Consider the following 19,435-nt stretch of genomic DNA (forward strand, 5'->3'; position numbering starts at 1 on the left):
TGTTGATGGGACCGATGATGCCCAGCAAAGGAATCACAGTGGAGACTATTGAGAATGTCTGAAGTGCAAGCTGAGCGGGAAGACAGCAGGAAGCAGGGTGGGAGTGCGCATTGTTACGCTCGAAGGGGCGGGATGGGGGTCTGCACCGAAGGGCGGCGCTTAGGTGGCCATTGGGCTCTGCCAAAGTTAGGTAGCGTGCAGCTAGGGCTGATTCGCGGAAACTCAACAGCAGCCTGGCAGCGCAGAGCACTTCCGGCTCAGGCTGGGGCGCGGGTCCTAAGTGATGTCATACCAGGACATGGAGCACGCACTAGTGGGAAGTAGAGGTGCAAGCAGCGGAGTAAGTGGGGGGAAGTCCTCCCTAGATCTCCCTCTTCAACAAATGAGATCTCATGATGACTGCCATGCCTCTCCAGGTTTCTGGGCCCCTCGACAGATCTGCTGCTCTCTGGAGGTATCTTCTACATGCTCTGCGCGGTCTGCCTCCGGACTTAGGGAGGATTGCAGTCCGGAGAAAACCCGAGCTCCTCAGCTTTGCTGTCAACTGCTTGATGAGGAACCTATTGTTTCTGCTTACAGAGGGTTCCCGACAGAATGGGGTCGCCCCGGGGTTGGGGTTGAAAGTGGACTTGCCTTGTCACAATGGAGCAGTAAGGGACGAAGCGCTAACTCCTCCTCTTGACCTGGTGTTTTCTGTCATCTGTGATCCAGGTGGGGCGCGTTTGGAGGGCAAGTGACATCCATTCTTGACACCAGAGGCACTCATAATTAGGGCGCAAGGCCTGCTGGATACTGGAACTACTCTAATCGCCTAGTGGCGTCCCTTGCACTTTTTTCCTTTCTTGGGAAAATGAAATGGCGAGTAGCTAGGAGACCTAGGTTAGTTTTTGCTTCTTCCACTTTCTATCTGAATGATCCTGAGTAGGTCACTTGCTATCTCCGTGACGTGGTATCCTCCACTCCTTGGCGTGCAGGACCATTGTGAGGCGCCTTGCACACAACGTGTGTTCTCTGACTTCACAGAGTGCACCATGAGGAGTCCAGATCGCAGGGCGGGGAGCACAGGGTGGGAAGGAGGAAGGTTTCTTTGTTCCATTTCTAGACTGATGGTTGGAGTAGGGGGAGCTGGAAGTTGTGACACACACACACTCCCTCCCTGCCTTCCCCGAGGGCCTCTGTGCTCCATGTTTCCCAGCCCCAAACAGGCAGAGCCAGCGGTAGTATTCTTCAGTGCCATATGGGAGATTTTATTTGTAGACTCGTGAATTTTCCCGCCCATCCCTCCCGTTCAGCTGATTGTAGATCTCCATCCTGTCCTCACACATCAGGTTCCCGTCCAGGGTCACACCACCTGCGTGCAGAGACCTCTGGTGTTAAGGCGCTAAGACTACTCCCAGAGAGCATAGAGACAGGATGCATCAGGTGTCTGGGGCGGGTTTTGGAGAAGATTGACTTTTCAGGAGCTAGTCACCCCTTCCTTTCCTGGGACCTCAGTTATCCTACAGAGGGCTGAAGCCTTGTATTCTCCCCTCCCCCAAGGAACTTTTTATTAAATCTTATTTGAAGCATATCAGGGTGCATGAATGGTTAAGAGGATGTCCCTCTGTCCATCAGACAGAGAGCTGATTTGATCTAAGAGGGGATAAGGTGCAGCAAAACCCAACTTGGCCATTTCTTCCTGCCACATTTAGAACTCCCTAAACTTGTTTAAACCTTTGACTGTAAGATTCAGAGGCACAGCAGTTCCCACTCCTCCCAAGGCCTCCAGGTAATGAGATGACCTGCTTCAAACTGCACTTTCAGGGTCCCTCCTTCCCCAGAGCCCCTAGTTGCATCCTGAGAGGCCTTGGCCCAGCTCCTATCCTCTGTGTGGCCTTTCTGAATGGCTCGCCCTCTGAGGATGAAGGCAGAGCCTCTCAGCACTGCCAGCCACACCTGTCAAGACTCCAGCTCCCGAGCCTCTGACTCTAGGGCTCAGCTCTGGGTCTGGCTCAGGTTCTGCACCTCACCTGGGCCAGGCAGTGGCACTGTCACATCCACCTATGGATGGCACATAGACAGCTCAAGTGATGCAGAGCAGAAGCGGGTACAGCAGCGCTTGACCCAGCGCAGGTTGGAGGATCTACACATGATCCGGGGCCCTGGGAGGTGGATTCGTGTGGGCAGCCCCTCAAACCAGATGGACTTGTCAGTTACATCCAGTAGCTTCATGTCCCCCATAGGAGTTCTGTGGTGGGAGGTCTTCAGGAAGATGACGTGGGAGCCCCCAGTGTGCAGCTGCCGCCTGTGAGCTCCTGTGCTTGATGTCCTCGGATCCTCAGGCTGCATCTGCTTTTCTTCCCATGGCTCTGCTACAGGCGATCTCTTTGCCTTGGTCCCCACCTTGGGCCTCAAATTCTTGGGCCTTGTCTCCTCAGGTTCCCTTGTAGACTCCATTTGTTTTTCAAGGGATCTAGCCTCCTGGAGCTCATTGTTTTCTTTCACTTTATTGCAGATATTGTTGTCCCTGACAGAAAGATGAAAGACTGTCAGCAGAGCAGGATTAAGGCCCTGGTCCCAAGATAGTTGCTATGTAGCTAGCACAGGGGAACCTGTTACAAAAGCTAGAGACTTCTCTAACTGCCCAGAGGCCTGTGCCTGGTGGTAGAGAGCATGATTCATTTTGGTAGAAGGGATGACCAGTAGTCAGGGCATGTAGGAATATGTATTATCTGCATCTGCCACTAGGTTAGGGTCTGTCTCTCTGGACTTCAGTTGAGAAGGGAAACGGTCCAGTGTTCCTTCCAAATTGTATTCCAAGAAACTGTGGGGTTCTGAGGAGGTTATCTCCAGTGCTCTCACATGTTTCGGGGTAGGGGCCAGGATGAGGACAAAATAACGCCCCCCCCCCAACAACAACGCAATTGGGGACTGGGGACAGATGGTTGAAGAGAGGCTCCACTGCTCAGGAAGACTATGGGGTTACATGCTCCTGTTCCTTCCAGTTGTTTCTTGACTGCCTATGCTTAGGAGGCCAAATCTAGAGAGAAGAGCCCAGAGGAAGAGTTAACAGGTATCACATGCTGGAAGAAGTCTCTCTCAAGGGTGTCTGTAATAGATTGGGCCCTGCAAAGCCCCATCCTAGCACATCCTCCTTTATCCTAGCTGTTTGGTGAGAAGTGAGACCTCAGGCTCGGCTCGAGGTAGTTGTGGTATAGGCAATGGAAATGTGACCACTGCTGAGTGAGTGCTCACAGTCAAGCCCATTATTCTCATGATGATAGAGTACAGGCTTTGGAGTCAGAAAAACAGGCTTAACTCGTCTGGATTGGGTAAGAAAGTTAACTTCTCCGAGCCCAGGTGTCCTTAACTATAAAACTGGGGTAATTCTGTCTACCTAGGGTGATTATAAAGAGTAAACTAATTGGGAGCATACTCATAAAGTACTTAGCACAACAGCTGGCACTTTGGGCTGTGGGTGTGGCTCAAATGGTAGAGTGCCTGCCTAACAGCTGGCACCTAATAAATGTGGACTGCCTTAGAATTCTGATGTGACTGAAGAGGAACTGAGTCCCAACAAGATAATACTAGTCCACAGACTTCAGAAGCCAATCTGCAAGTCAATTTCTGAGTTGAGTTGATGGGAAGAGGACAGACTCTTCCCCTTCACTCAGTACCCCAGCTTGTGGTTAGGCTTCTAATTGGGTTATGACCTCTGCTATGGCCACAGCTCTGGTTTCAGAGAGGAATGACTTTGCCATATATCAGTTCACTTAATGAGCTAAGTCACTTAATCTCTTTTGCCTCAGTTTCTATTAGTAAAAATAGGTACAATAAACACCTGTTAAACAAAGCCTTTCTGAAAATTAGACTGCTGTTTAAATTCCTTAGCGCAGTGCCTGTTCTCAGTAAAGACAGCCATTGGATCCACCGTGGGAGTCACCAGTGGGCAGAACTCACCCAGAGGAAATTTCGAGAATCTTCGGAAACCTGAGTATTGAATTCCAGCACTTTCTGGCCAAGTGATGCAGTTCTTGGATCCGGCCATTTGAGCTCTTGAATAGCTTCAAAAGCGACAAGTTTCTTAACACCTGTGAGGGGCAAGAAAACAGAAAAATAGAGGCTCCAGCAATCCTGGTATAGCCCCCCCACACTCCCCTGCGTCTGGCTCAGCTCAGTGCAAGGGCTCAGTCTGTGGACTCCTCTGAGCCATTCAACCTGGCAACCAGGGGCAGCACTGTGTGAACACTCAGGCTCCCCTAAGCTGGGGCCAAAATGGAGTCTCTCACCATTTTAAGTCGGCTCAGTTCAATTAATTTGCTGGCAGGCTCCTTTATGTTGTCCCGCAGTTTCTGGTCTTGCATCTGAGGGACAGAGAAGGAGAGAGAACTAGCTCAAGAGCAATTATCCACCTGCCAACGTCTCCATTATGCCTCTTCATTTGGCTGAGCATGGCTTGACCCTCCTGGACTGGGAGTTTTGTCACCTTGACTTGGAGACAGAAATGGGTTGATAATTTTAACTCTCCTGACTACCCTAGCCTTCCCCGTGGGCTAGTAGTCCTTGGTGTGGCTGGATTCTCTGAGCTCCTGACATCACCCAGGTTCCAGTCCAAAGGCTGACCTTGGAAACCACCCTTTTCTTGGGCCTCTTCCTTACAGATGGACTCATGCTGGGGCTGTGAGGCCTTAAAGACTAAGAAGGAAGACTGGAGTGGGCAGCACTTGCACCCTGTCCCTCTCAGCTCAGCCAGCACTCAGACTGGGCATCACATGGTGGTGCTGGCGCTGCCAGGCAGGGGAGCTGTGACATCACTGAAATGTGTGACAGTAGCAGGGCTGGGTCTCCAGGGAGTACCTGTGGGGAAACACGCACAATAGGTGACAGGCAGAACATACAGTCAAAACCTCTCTGCGGGGGAAGAGGCTTATACCCTCTTTTCAAATGAGGCATACAAGGTTAAATACGTTAAATAATTTACCCGAGCCACCAAACTGGATGATGGTGGAGCTGGGAACCTAACCAAGACCTCATAATCAACCCATGAAAATGAGTTCCCAAACTGCCCATCTGTTCAGTCATGTCACATGTATTGCTGCATGCCAGGTTCTTTTCTAAGTGATGGAATAAAGAAATTCTTAATCTAAGCTAGGCACTGTGGCTCACACCTATAATCCCAGCTATTCAGAACAGGAGATTGGGAGGATCACAGTTAAAGGTTATTGGTTATTATTAGAGATTCCATCTCAACCAATAAATCAGGTATGGTGGTGAATTTTTGTCACCCCAGCTACATGGGCAGCATAAATAGATCAAAATCAAGGCCTGCCCAGGCAAAAACATGAGACCTTATCCAAAAAATAATAAGGGCAGGGAGCAGGGCTCAGGTGGTAGAGCACCTGCTTAGTAAGTTCAAGGCCCTGAGTTCAATCACCAGACCAGAGCAAAACAAAACAGGAAGGAAGGAATGGAGGGAGGGAGAGTCTTAACTCAAGGAGCTTACATTCTAGAGGAAGGGAAACAAAACCATGTGTATGCTTATAAATGTTTAAGTATTCAGCCCAAAACAGTGTGAGTTTATTATAAATTTCACTGATAGAAATCTTCAAATAATAAAATTTTATAATACTCTTTATCATAAATTCCATTATTCAATTACTTTTTTTCTTCTTTTTGAGATGTGAGTCTCACTCTGTTACCCAGAGCTGGCTTCAAATTCATAAATCCTCCTGCCTCAGCCTCCTGTGTAGCTGGGATTACAGGTGTGAACCACTCTGCCCAGTTTAGCCAATTACTTCTTAAAGTATGCTTTTCTTGGATTTTGCCTAACTCTTCTTTCTATCCATAGTAATATACGATTATAATGGATAAACTAATATAGTACCAACATGAATGTTGGTGCTTTCATTTGTACTAAAGTGAAACAAAGATGTTGGAGTTTCATTCACCCATCAGTGGCCTGATTGACTGCTGAACTGAACCATATTTTTGAATACTGGAAGTACATTTTCTAAATTTTTTTTGCTATCCACCACATAATAACTTTTACAATTACTCTGCATTATTAACATTTTCTCCATTACTTTTTTTTAGACACTCAGTAACATTTTGTTGACTGATGAGTGAAGGAATGAATGAATGAATGATTGAATGAGAAGTGGTTCCCTCTTTCTTTGAGGGTGGGGTAGACCTCAGTCTCCAGGTTGGAATGTTGTGGAGGGGTCTCTGGGGGGGCTCTTTTGTACCCACTGGCACTAGTTCCATTTCCTCATGGTTCCTCATATTCTGCCTGCCTTCATGTTGTCTGGCCTCACAGGAGGAGAAAGCAGTTTTGTACCTAGGGCCAGATACCTGGAGATGGAGGCACCAGCCCTTGGAGGAAAATCTATTTGACTTTCCCTCTGTCCCAGAGTCACCTCACCATCACTTTCTTAAGGCTTAACCAGGGGTTAACATTTTTCTTCTGTAAAGGGCCATATGTTAGGCTTCTCAGGCTTCACAGTTGTAACTACCCAGATCTGCTATTGTAGTGTGAAAGCACACGTAGGTAATATGTAAGTGAATGGACATGTTTATGTTGAAATAAAACTTTATTTACAAAAGCAGTGGGTGGGCAGCATTTGTCCCATGCCAATACTTGGCCCAGATAATCACCAAAACAATTAAAACCCAATTTGTCAATCTTCCTTATTCTTGTGATGTACTCCTACCACTACTGATTTCAAGTTACCAATTGATCTCACTAAACTCAGAGTAAGTAGGGCAGAAATGCACAGCAGCATACAATCAATGATATATGCTGATATCTATTTCTATTATGCAGATATGCAGATGTGAAGGATCTGAAGCAGACAGACAATAATAAATGATAGTTTAAAAAGTTCAAGGAGGCCAGGCACCTGTACTCACCCCTGTAGCCCTAGCTACTCAGGAGACAGACATTGGGAAGATCCAAGTTTGAGACCAGCCAGTCAATAGTTCTTGAGACTGTCTCAAAAATACTGGACACAAAAAAGGTCTGGCAGGGAGGCTCAAGTGGTACAGCACCTGCCTAGTGAGGCCCTGAGTTCAAACCCCAGTACCACCAAAAGAAAAAAAAAAGTTTAAGGAATTTTTACTCCCATTTTCTGAATGGGGAGGAGGAAATGTTTCTTCCCCTTTTCCTCATTTCTCTCCACTTTTATCCTGTTATACTAGATTCCTTTTCTAGTAAACTACTTGTTTCACCACAAAAATGTTCAAAAGTAATGTGTTTGAATAGTTTTCACCTTGGTTTTTAGTATCACTTATTTAGTTATAAGTTTATATAACAGGTTAATGATGGCTGTGTTTAATGACTAGCCTGAAAATTTCCTCAAAGTGTAATAGTAGATTTTTGTGAGCTCTTATGAGTCAGCTTCAGGGCACCACTGTTACGTCAAATGGAGCTGGAGCAAAGTGAACAGAGTAAAGGGGATAAGGTGTGCAAAAGTAGAGAATTTGCTATATTAAAAAGTGTGGGCTGGGACTGCATGTGGTGATGCATGCCTTTAGCCCCAGCTACTCGGGAGGTAGAGGTAGGAAGAGCGTGACCTGAGGCTAGTCAGGGAAAAAGTGAATGACCCTATCATTGAAAAAGGGCTGGGGATGTGCCTCAAGTAGTAGAGCGCTTGCCTAGCAAGCGTGAGGCCCTGAGTTCAATCCCCAGTACTACAAAAAAAAAAATGTGGGCATGGTGGTGCACCCCTGTAATCCCAGCATTTTGGAGGGCTGAGGCAGAAGGATCATGAATTTTAGCCTAGGCTACATAACAAGACTCTGTTTCAAAACTAACTAAATAAAAAACCCAACAAAACAAGTGTGATGTGGGAACAAATCTCACCAACAAGTTGAGATTTGAGCAGAGACCTGAAGAAAACGAGGGAAGGGGAGAATGGTGGTGGCAGAAGATGAAAGCAAAGAGGAAGTTGTGGAGGATTGGGGACAGATCATGACAGGCTTTGAAGGACAATGGCAGCTCTGAAACCCTGTGCCTAGCTAACTGCCTCAGAATGGCCTGAGGAGCTCATAAGAAACAGCTTCTCAGACCCCATCCCATTCAGTAGGCCAAACTGACACCCAGCAAAGCCTGGGACCCACTCCACACCACCCTGCTTGTATGCATGCAGAGGGAGCACTCTGCTCTGCTTTTGAGGGGTGAGGCACCAAGAATAGCTTCTTCAGGGTAAGTGTCTTTTATTATTAGAGTGAAGATGAGGTGGCAGGGGAGACGTTAAACTAGTTCAGGAGAGAAAACGAGGAGTGACAGGAGGAAGACATCCCAGTCCTATCTTCCTCCTGTCAACACCAGCACTCTTTGGCCTCTCCTGCCTGCATGGTCATCCCTCTTCTTGCTAGAACGATTTCACCTCTTACCTGTTGGAGTCTACTAGACCAGCTACTATGGGGCTCTGGGTGCCTGGTGGGCTGCATCAGACTCATCTACAGCTGCCCCTCAGCCCCTGGGCATCAGGGCTGGGACCCACCATGTGCTCAGCACGAAGGACAGCAGCAGTCCAGGCAGCAGGTCCCTCTCTTCTAGTTCACAGGCCAAAGGGAGAGGGCTCCTCTAGCTTGTAGCCTCCTCCAGGGTAGGGATTCCTATCTGTTTCATTCACTGATAAACTCCCAGAGCTTAGGACAGTGCTAATAGGTATGTTTTATAAAATGTGTAGTTTTATGTGTGATAAGCCTCCAACCCAACCTGAGAAGATCAGGGAAGTCTTCCTAAAGATGATGAAGAAGAATGAAGGCTAAGTAATAGCCGGGCAAAGAGGTGTGAAGTGAGTAGGGCATTCTCACTGGAGGAAGTTTAAAGATTGTAGGTATGGAATGGAATTCTGAACAGTTGCAACTTGCTGGACTAGAAAGTAGAGACTGAAAAAAAAAAAGTAAAAGAGAAAGTAGAGGCTTTGAGTGGCAGGGGTTGATACTGGAGACATGAGCAAGACTTAGATCATTAAGTGCATGGAAACCAGACTGAGAAGCTTAAGCTCGCAGTTTGTTCTGAGGGTCTGGAGAGCACTGGATATGCTCCAGACCCACTTATATGAGGCACCCACAGTAGTCACATTTATAGGGACAGAAAGAAAAGTGGTGGTCACCAGGTGGCAGGAGAGGGGTAAGTGGAGAGTTAGTGTTTGATGGGTGCAGTTTAAGTTTTACAAGGTGAAAAGAGTTCTAGACATGAGCAGTGGTGATGGTTGCACAATAGTACAATTACACTTAATGTCAGCAAACTGACACCTAAAAATGGTTAGGATGGCAAATTTCATGTTCTGTGTATTTTGCCACAGTTAAAGAAAAGGAGTAAAGTTTTCTCGTTTAAGAGCCTTAGACTTAGTCTTCAAAGTTTACCAGATGTGTGTTATTAAGTCTCTCTCCCCATAAGAGGTTTTTTTTTTTCTGTGTAAATGGGAGGGTTAAACAAGATGGAAGATTTCTTTGTGAGCCATTGCTGATGTACATTGCTGAGGACTTTGTGGTCCCTTGGGGATGAATTGTTTCAATGTGTACAGCTTCAGAAGGGAAGGAGGCAGATGAGTAAAAAGTGTTGACTGAGCCAGGTGTGGTAGCGCATGCCTGTGATCGAAGCACTAGTGGCAGGAGGACTGCAAGGTCAGTTTGGGGTACATAGTGAAAGCCTGTCTGGGAGAACAAACAAACAAACAGCAAAAACCAACAGTGCTGTCAGGGGACAGCCACTTTGGAAGACAACTTGGTGGTTTCTCACAAAATTAAACATGATCCAACAATTGCACTCCTTGGTGTTTATCCAAAGGAGTTGAAAACACATGCCCACATAAAAACCTGCACACAGATGTTTATAACAGCTTTATTCATAATTGACAAAACCTGAAGTCAAACAAGATGCTCTTAAAATAAATGAGTGATAAACTGTAATACTTCTAGACAATGGAATATTAATTAGCACCCAAAAGAAGTGAATGGTCAAGCCATGGAAAGACCTGGAGGGAAAAAATAAAACAAACAACCAAAAGGGACAAAAACAAAAGACCTGGAGGAATCTTAAATGCTATTACTAAGAAAAAGAAGACAATACCAAAAGGCTGTATGCTGCATGATTTCTATTACACGACACTCCTGAAAAGGCAAAGCTATGAAGGAGTATAGAGATCAGTGGTTGCCAGGGATTAGTGCCGAGGGAGGGATAAATAGGTAAAGCACAGGGAATTTTTAAGGCAGTGAAATGATTCTGTATGATGCAATGCTGGATACATTCGTCTAAATCCATACAATGTCCAACATGAAGAGGGAGAAATAATGTAAAGGATGCACTCTGGGTGATGAGACTGTGTCATTATTCATCAGTTGTAACAAATGGGCCATTTGGTTGGAGAAGTTAATAGGGGGTGGCTATGCATATGCAAGGACAGAGGGTTTATGAGAAATTTCTGTACCTTCTATTTAATTTTTGCTATAAACCTAAAACTACTCTAAAAAATAAAATCTTATAAAATAATATAAGCATTAAAGAAAAGAAGCCTAGACTAGGACAGAATGGCACAGGCAGTTAGGTCAGGTTCCAGTAACACAGGCTAGAATTAGGGAAAGTTTGGAGCTCATGGAGGTTGTCTGGGGATGACCCAGAACACCCGCACCTGGCTGGGAACGGCCCCTGTCCCTCCCCACTCATTCATTATTGGATGGGAATCTCCTGGGTTTGCCCTCCCCGTGGGTTAGTGTAGGTTCTAAAAACACCTGAAAAAGAAAAAGCATGCTCTCTTTGCCAGAGGACTCCACCTGTGTTCACCATGCTCCCTTTGTATTTCCTTTCCTAACTTTTAATAAACCCCATTCATACCCACGTGTTCTGCTTGAATTCTTCCACTAGGGAACACAAGGACCAAGGTCTTCTGAAAACACCATTTTGCTGTCAACACCAGCAAAATGTTTTTAGAACCTACTGGCTTGTTTCACTTGGCATAATGTCTTCAAGATTTGTTCATGTTGTAATATGTATCAGAATCTCCTTTTTAAAGATTAAATAGTGTTCTGTTGTATTATATACTGCATATAGTTTATTTATTCATCAACCAATGGACATTGGGTTCTTTCTACCTTCTGGCTATTGTGAGTAATGCTGCTATGAGCATGGATGTACAAATATCTCTTTCAGACCCGCTTTCCAGTTCTTTTGGGTGTATAAAATTCCCAGAAGTGGAATTGCTGTATTGTATGGTGATCCTGTGTGTGTGTGTGTGTGTGCGTGCTACTGGGGACTGGGCCCATGCTCACCTTGTAGCACTGAACACAGACTCTACCCCTGAGTTGTACACCCATTCCAGTATTGGTATCTGTAATTTTTATAAGGAATCACCATACTGCTTTCCACAGTGACTGTACCATTTTATATTCCTACAGTGCACAGGGTTCAAATTTCCCAACACCCTCACCAAAACTTTTTATTTTCTGTTGGTTTTGGTGGGGAGGGGTTGGTTTTTGGTGGTTTTTTTTTTTTTTTGGTGTGGGGGTGTTGAAATCAGGTCCTCATGCACTTGCCAGGCAGGTGTGCTGTTACTTGAGCCATGCTGCCAGCCGTTTTTGCTTTGGTTATTTATTTGCTTGCTTTGGTTGTTTTTTTTTTTTTTTTAAATAGCATCTTACTTTATACCTGGGTGGGCCTGGACTTTAATCCTCCTACTTAGCTTCCCTGTAGTTGAGAGGACAGGCATGTGCCACTGAGCCCAGCCATTGGTTGAGATGGAGTTCTCATGAGCTTTTTGCCTAGGTTGGCCTTGAACTGCAGTCTGGACTGTGCCTGCAGAACAGCTAGGATCACAGGCTTGAGTCCCTGTGCCCAACAGTTGGGGTGTTTTGTTTTGTTTTTAATCATGGCCATCCTTATGTGTGTGGTTCCACTTTTGTTTTGTTTCATCTCATACTTTGTGCTTTGATTTCCTTAGGTTTGTTGAGGTATATGTTACATACAGGAATACTTAGTTTTTTAGTGCACAGTTCTGTAAGTTTTGACAAATACATAAAATTGCATAGCCACAACAGTGTAGAATGGTTTTGTCATTTCCCTGAGTTCCCTCAAGGCATCTCCATGCTGTTAACTCCTCTTCCCACTCCCAGCCCTGACAACAACCCATGTTTTCAGTCCATCTAGTTTTGCCCTTTCTAGACAGTTGTATAGATAGAATCTTGTGATACGCAGGCGTTTGAATTCAGATTTCTTTCACTTGAGATTCACACATGTTAAGTGTTTCTCTCTTTTCATTGTTGACTAGTATTTCATTCTACAAATATGTTTATCTAATCATTAAAGGACATCTGGACTAGTTTCTGGTTTTCGGTGATTATAAGTAAAGTTACTAACGTTTTTGTAGGAATACAGGTTTTTATTCACTTAGGGATGGAATTACTAGATCAAATGGTAATTGCATGCTTAACGTTCTAAGAAACTGCTGAAAATGTGGGGCATAGGGCTGCATGCCTACAGCCCCAGCACTCGGAGGCAGAGGCAGGAGGCCAGCCTTATGAATTTGAGGGCAGCCTGGGCTACTTAGTGAGACATGGTAAGTCACTCGAAAACAAAAAGTCACTTGACAATACGTGTGTTTCTAGCTGTAGACTGCTCTGTTCCTTTGGTCTGTATGTCCTTCCTTTTACCAGAAACATATTCTCTTCATTCCTTTATAGTAAATCTTATCATCTGTCTTGATCACTGTAACTTTATAGTAACATTTGAAAACAGATAGTGAGTTCTCCAACTGTTTTTGTTCTTCAAAATGGTTTTGGTTATTGTTGATTCAATAGAAAATCCTACTAGGATTTTTTTTCTTTTTAAAATTAGCATATATTAATTGAACAAAATGATGTGTTTCATTATGACATTTTCATACATGTATATAATGTACCTTGACCATAATCACCTCCCTCATTACCCTTCACCTACCCCTTCCTACCAGGACTTTTTTTTTTGGCAGCACTGGGGTTTGAACTCAGGGCCTCACACTTGCTAGACAGGTACTCTTACTGCTTGAGCCACTCAGCCAGCCCTTTTTTTGTGGTGAGGTTTTTCAAGATAGGGTCTCACTAAACAATTTACTGGGCTGGCTTTGAACCCCGATCCTCCTGATCTCTGCCTCCTGAATAGCTATGATTACAGGCATGAGCCTACTAGGATTTTGACTTTGCCCTTGGACCCTTTGTTCTTAGTGGGCCCTTCTTTTTTGTGTGTGTATTTGCAGTTGAATAGTTTTCTCAACCTGCATCCTACCAGTAGAATTTTGGAGTTCAAAGTTTTTAATTTATTTTATTTATTTATTTATTTTTGGTGGGACTGGGGTTTGAGCTCAGGGCTTCCCACTTGCTATGCAGGAGCTCTGCCTCTTGAGCCACTCCTCCAAACCTTTCTGCTCTGGTTATTTTGGAGATGGGGTCTTACTTTTTGCTCAAACCAGCCTGAACTGTAGGACTTCTATTTATGCTTCTTGCAGCAACTGGGATGAGAGCCATGTGCCACTGCACCCAGCTTTTTCTGTTGAGATCAGGTCTCATGGACTTTTTGCCTAGGCTGGTCTGGAACCACAATCTTCCTTATCTTTGCCTCCCAAGTAGCTAGGATTACAGGCATTAGCCATTGATGCCTGGTTTAAAATTATTATTCTTAAAATTTTGAAATAATTATAGATTCAAATGAAATTGCAAAAATAATACAGAAAGGCGCCATATACCTTCTTCACCCAGTTTATTCCAATGGCAACACCTTTCAAAGAAATAGTACAATATGAAAACAGGAAAGTGACAAAATGTACAATAACACACAGCCTTACTCACATGTATCAGTGTTGACATTCACTCATGCATGCGTTCTGTCACCAGGAAGATCCCACATGTGCTATCCACACTCTCCCTCACCCCTAATCCACGGAAACCACTGACTTCTTATCTCCATAACTGATTTCAAGAATGCTGCATGAATGGAATCGTGCAATACACATCCTTTGATCTTAGCATCCAGGTTACTGCAGGTATGAATAACTTATTCTCCTTTTTAAAATAAAAAAATCATTGTAGAGTCACAGAAAGTTTAAAATATATACATAGAGGTCCTTCACTCACTCATTTTTCCCCACTGATAACATCTTGCGTACTTTTAGTTCTATATCCAAACCATGTGTCAATTCACCACAATCAAGATACAGGAACCATCCCATTATCCCAAGGCTCTCTCGTGCTTCTTGTAGCCACATCCATCCCTCCTTCTCTCAGTCCCACCTCCTGGCAATCCCACTCCATCTCTGTAATTTTCTCATTTCAAGAAGATTACATAGTGCTTGCTTCAGCAGCACATATACTAAAATTAGAATGATATGTAGAAGATTAATTTGGCCCCTGCACAAGGATAACATACAAATTTGTGAAGTGTTCCATAAAAAATAATATTATACAAGTGGGGGCTAGTACACACCTGCAATCCTAGCACTCAGGTAGCTGAGGCAGGAGGTTCACAAGTGTAAGTCCAGCTTGGACTATGTAGCAAGACTCTATCTCAAAAAAAATGTCCTTTATAGTCTTCCAAGTTCTTGAGTATATCAATAATTTGCTCGTTTCTTGCTGAGTAGTATTCCCTGGTATGGATGTGCTACAGTTTGACAATTCACCCGTTGAAGAGCATTTAAGTTGTTTCTAATTTAAGGCTATTTCATACAGAGCTGCTAGAGACACTTACATACAAGATTGTGTGTGGACATACTTTTCACTTTGCCACAGTTTTATTTCTCTGGAATAAATGTCAAGAAGTATGGTTGCTCAATCATATGGTAAGTATATGTTTAGTTTTCTAAGAAACTGCCACACAATTTTCAAGAGTGACTATATCATTTTACATTCCCACCAGCAATGTATGAATGACACAGCTTTCTGCATCCTGGTTTGCTTTTTCATTTTATCTAATATATATTTAGTGATACTTTATCATGGTCTTTATTTGCATTTCTCTAATGGGTATTGATGTTGAACATATTTTAATATGTTTTTATCTCTACAACTTTTTTGATAAAATGTGTGTTCATGTCTTTTGTCCATTTTTGCCCAATTGGACTTTTTGTTTGTTTTTAACTTTTGAGATTTGAAAGGTCTCTTATGTATTTCCTATATGAGTCCTTTATAGGATATGTGATGTGATTTACAAATATTTTCTTCCCGCATTTGCATACCTTTTTTTTTTGGTGGTACTGGGGTTTGAACTCAGGGCCTCAGACTTGCTAGGCAGATGCTCTACTGCTTGAGTCACTCCACCATCCCAGACCTTTCATTTCCTTTTCTTGCCTTATTGTGCTGCCTAGGACTTCTAATACTTCATTGAGTAAAAGTAGTGGGAGCAAACAACCTTGCTTTGTTCTTGCTCTTAAGGAGAAAACAAATAATCTTTCACCACTAAGTGTGATGTTATCTATAGTTTAATTTTTATTAATTTCATTATGTAGCCCAGCCTTTTTTTTTGGCAGCACTGGGGTTTGAACTCAGTGCTAGGCAGGTGCTCTACCACTCAAACCAATCCCCTAGCCCTGTTTTGTGTTGGGTGTTTTCAAGCTAAGGTCTCCTGAACTATTTGCCTGGGGCTGGCTTTGAACCACATTCTCCTGATCTCTGCCTCCTCAGTAGGATTACAAGTGTGAGCCACCAGCACCTGGTTTATAGCTTAGATTTCTGAGTGCTAGGATTACAGTCATGTACCACTGCTCCTGGATGGAGTTAGGTTTTTTTGCAGGTGGTCTTTTCTTTTTTTTTTTTTTTCCTTTCTGTCAATATTCTTGAAACAGGATCTCATGCTATAGCCCAGGATGGCCTGGAACTCTTATGTAGTCCACCAAGGCTTGACTCAAACTTGAGACCTTCCTGCATCTGCCTCCCCAGTACTGGGATTACAGACATGTACCTCCATGTCTGGCTTTGGAGGTGGTCTTTATCAAGTTCAAAGTTATCTTCTATTCCTAATTTGTTGAGTTTTTATCATGAATAAGGATTTTTGTTGGTGGGATTGGGGTTTGAACTCAGGGCTTTACATTTGCTAGATAGGTGCTCTACAAGCCTCCAGCCTCGTGAATGAGTTTTGAATTTTGTTGGACTTTTTTTTTCTGTATCAATTCATACAACCATGTGATTTTTTTCCCTTAGTTCATTATTTTTCATAGGTTACATTAAGTGGTTTCTGAATATGAAACCAGGCTAGCATCCCTGAATAATCCCACTTTACGTTGGTATATAATTTGCTTTATGTTTCTGGATTCAGTTTCCTAATACAGCAGTTCCCTACCCCCCCCCACCTTGATTCGTGGTTTCACCTTTGTGGTTTCAGGTATTTGTAGTCAACTTTGGTCCAAAACTATTAAATGGAAAATTTCAAAATAAGCCATTCATAAGTTCTAAGTTACCCACCATTCTGAGTAGCTTGAAAATCCTCCCCAGGGTGTGACTCAGTCCCTGCCCAGCGTATTCACACGGTATTTAGTCCTTTAGTCACTTAATAGCTGTCTCGGTTATCAGGTTGATTGTCACAGCACTGCTTATTCAAGTAACCCTTAGATCATTTAATAACGGCCCTTAAGCGCAAAGGCACTGATGCTGGTGACTCAGATAGGCCAAAGAAAAGCTGTAAGTACTTTCTTTAAATGAAATGGTGGAAGTACAGTAAGATATTTTAGAGACAGAGATACCACATTCACACAATTTTTATTGTTGATTGTTGTATCTTATTATTATTGATCTCTTACTATACCTAATTTGTAAACTAAACTTTATCATGGGTGTGTATGTATAGGAAAAAGTCATCTATACAGGGTTCTGTATGGTACTGTCCTCAGTTGCAAACATCCACAGAGGTTAAGTATGGAACATATCATGCACAGATAAGAGGAAACTACTATATTTTGTTGAGGGTTTTTGTGTCTATTTAATGAGGGATGTTCATCCATGTTGTGTAGATCTTTGAAGTGGTAGAGTGTTATTAGAGAGTGAACTTAAATTAGTATGAATGTATATTACAGACTCTAAGGAACCACTTAAAATTTTAAAACAAGCATAATTATAGGCTAAGAGAGAAGAGAAAATAGAATTACATAAAATGCTCAATTGAAGCCTGAGAAGGCAGAAAAAGAGAGGAAGAAAAAAAAAAAACAAAGAACAAGTGCAACAAATGGACAAGTTAAAACTATGGTTAAGTATTAGATCAGTGATATAAGTCATCACATTAAATGTGAATTGCCTAGATATGGCAGTTAAAAGACCAAGATTGCCAGAAAGTATTAAAAAAAAAAAACTAGACCCAACTATATGTTACATAAAAAACCCACTTTAGCTGGGCAGGGGGATTTTGAGCTGGAGGCTAGTTGGGCTACATAGCGATACCATATCTCAAAATAACAACCACAACCCCCCCCAACCTACTTTATTTCTTTTTTTTTTATTATAAATTTTTATTAGGATATATTCATTTTACTGGGGGGATTCGAAGTGACAATTCCAATCAGACCTATATTGTACATTATTTATATTTCCCTCATTGTCTCTCCCACTCAGCCTCCTCCCCATCCCCCAACCTACTTTAAATATAAAGATACAGGTAGTTTAAAAGAAAAGGAATGGATAAAGATGTATCATGCTAACTAATCATAAGATGCTGGGAATATATATGCATTAAAAATTTTTTTTGTTTGGTTTTTGAGACAGGATAGTAGACAGGTATGTAGTCCAGGCTGACCACAATCTCTTGATCCTCTTGCTTTTGCGGAGGTCCTGGGATTACAGACCTGTACCACCATGGCTGGTGGAGGAGCAATACTAATTTCAGACAAAGCAGACTTTATAAAAAATTATCAGGGATAAAGAGAGGCATTAAATAATAAAGGAGTCCATTCTCCAAGAGGACATAATCTTTCATGTGTATGCTGCAAATGATAGAGCGCCAAAATATGTAAGGCAAAACTAAAACTCCAGGGGGAAATAGATCCTACCCTTTTTCAGTAATTGGTAAATCTGGCAGGCAGAAAATCAGGAAAGATTAGTTGAGCTGAGTGCCATCATCCATCAGCATGATCTAACAGGCATATTAGATCAATATAATACAGCACAATGATATAATACATTATCTAACAATAGCAGAATGCACATTCTTGTAAAGCTCACTTGGATTGTTCAAGGCACAACACATACTGGACCATAAAATAAAGCTAAACAATGTAAAAGAATAGACATCATACAAAATATGTTCTCTGGTCACAATGGAATTAAACCAGAAATGTAGAAAATTTCAAGGTATTTGAAGAATAAACAACATACACCTCTAAGTAATACATGGATAGCAGAAGAAATATCTACAGAAACTTATAAATATTTTGAAAAGTGAAAATACAGTTTGCCAAATTTGTAGAATGCAGCAAAAACTGTGCTTTAAGGAAATTTTATAGCATTAAATGCATAGACTGGATTGAAAAAGAAAGACCTAAAACCAACCTGAGTTTTCACCTTCTGAAACCAGAAAAAGCCTAAAATAAGCAGAGGAAACAAATGATAAAAATTAAGAACAGAAATCAATGAAATTAAAAGTAGAAATAGGAAGATAATAGAAAAAATCAGTGCAACCCAAAACCAATTCTTTGAAGATAAATGAAACTAACAGACCTCTAACCAGGCTAATAACAACAAAACATATATATATATATATATAAGACATATATATATATATATATATATATATATATATATATATATATATATATATATATAAGAAATTAAAGAGAGGAGCTGATGTGGTAATACATACCTGGAATCCCAACATTCAGGAGGCTGAGACAGAAGGATCACAAGGTCTGCACAGGCTACATACAGAGTTCCAGAACAGTCTATGCTGCAAGGCAAGACATGAAAGAGGAGTCATCCCTATTAATTAAATGGACAATCAAAAAGATAATAAAAGGATGTTATGAAAAACTATACCCTCAAATTTGATAACTTAAATGAAATGTGTCCATTGCATTTTGTTTCATATGTCTTCATCTGGTGCCAAGGTAATATTAGCCTCATTTATAAGTTGGGAAAGCTGGGCAAGATGGTGTGTGCCTATAATCCCAGCAGTCAGGAGATGGAGGCAGGAGGATCATGAGTTCAAGGCCAGCTTAGGCTATATTTTGAATTCCAGAGTAGCCTGTGTATGAGACCCTGTATCAAAAACAAAACAAGAATAACAAAGTTGGGAAGTGTTCTCTTCCATTTTCTGAAATTTATATAAACTGCTTATTCTGTTATAAACATTGGGTAGAATTCTCCAGTGAAACCATCTGGGCTAATGATTTCTCTTTCAAGAGTTTCATAAGCCAGGAATGGTGAGGCACAACTGTAATTCCAGCATTTGAGAGGCTATGGCCAGAGGATTGCAAGTTGGAGGACAGCCTGGTCCTCATTGCAAGAC

At 42.5% G+C, this 19,435-nt stretch overlaps 2 protein-coding genes and 1 non-coding gene across 3 annotated transcripts in view; 2 read left to right on the forward strand and 1 right to left on the reverse strand.

The window, feature by feature from the left end:
- Sys1 (SYS1 golgi trafficking protein) overlaps positions 1-19,435 on the forward strand; it is a 38,233-nt gene that overhangs the window by 9,297 nt on the left and 9,501 nt on the right. The window lies entirely within an intron of this gene.
- Tp53tg5 (TP53 target 5) lies at positions 1,289-19,214 on the reverse strand. Its single transcript, XM_074074852.1, has 4 exons — positions 18,791-19,214; positions 4,269-4,343; positions 3,940-4,070; positions 1,289-2,506 (listed from the first exon to the last, which is right to left on the reverse strand). The coding sequence occupies exons 1-4, from the start codon at positions 18,803-18,805 to the stop codon at positions 2,041-2,043; spliced, it is 687 nt and encodes a 228-aa protein (XP_073930953.1). The 5' UTR covers positions 18,806-19,214; the 3' UTR covers positions 1,289-2,040.
- LOC141423633 (U6 spliceosomal RNA) lies at positions 14,300-14,406 on the forward strand. Its single transcript, XR_012448474.1, has one exon. It is a non-coding gene; the product is annotated as a U6 spliceosomal RNA (small nuclear RNA).

Source organism: Castor canadensis, chromosome 5 (genome assembly GCF_047511655.1).
Source record: "Castor canadensis chromosome 5, mCasCan1.hap1v2, whole genome shotgun sequence".
In the NCBI taxonomy this organism is placed as follows: Eukaryota; Metazoa; Chordata; class Mammalia; order Rodentia; family Castoridae; genus Castor; species Castor canadensis.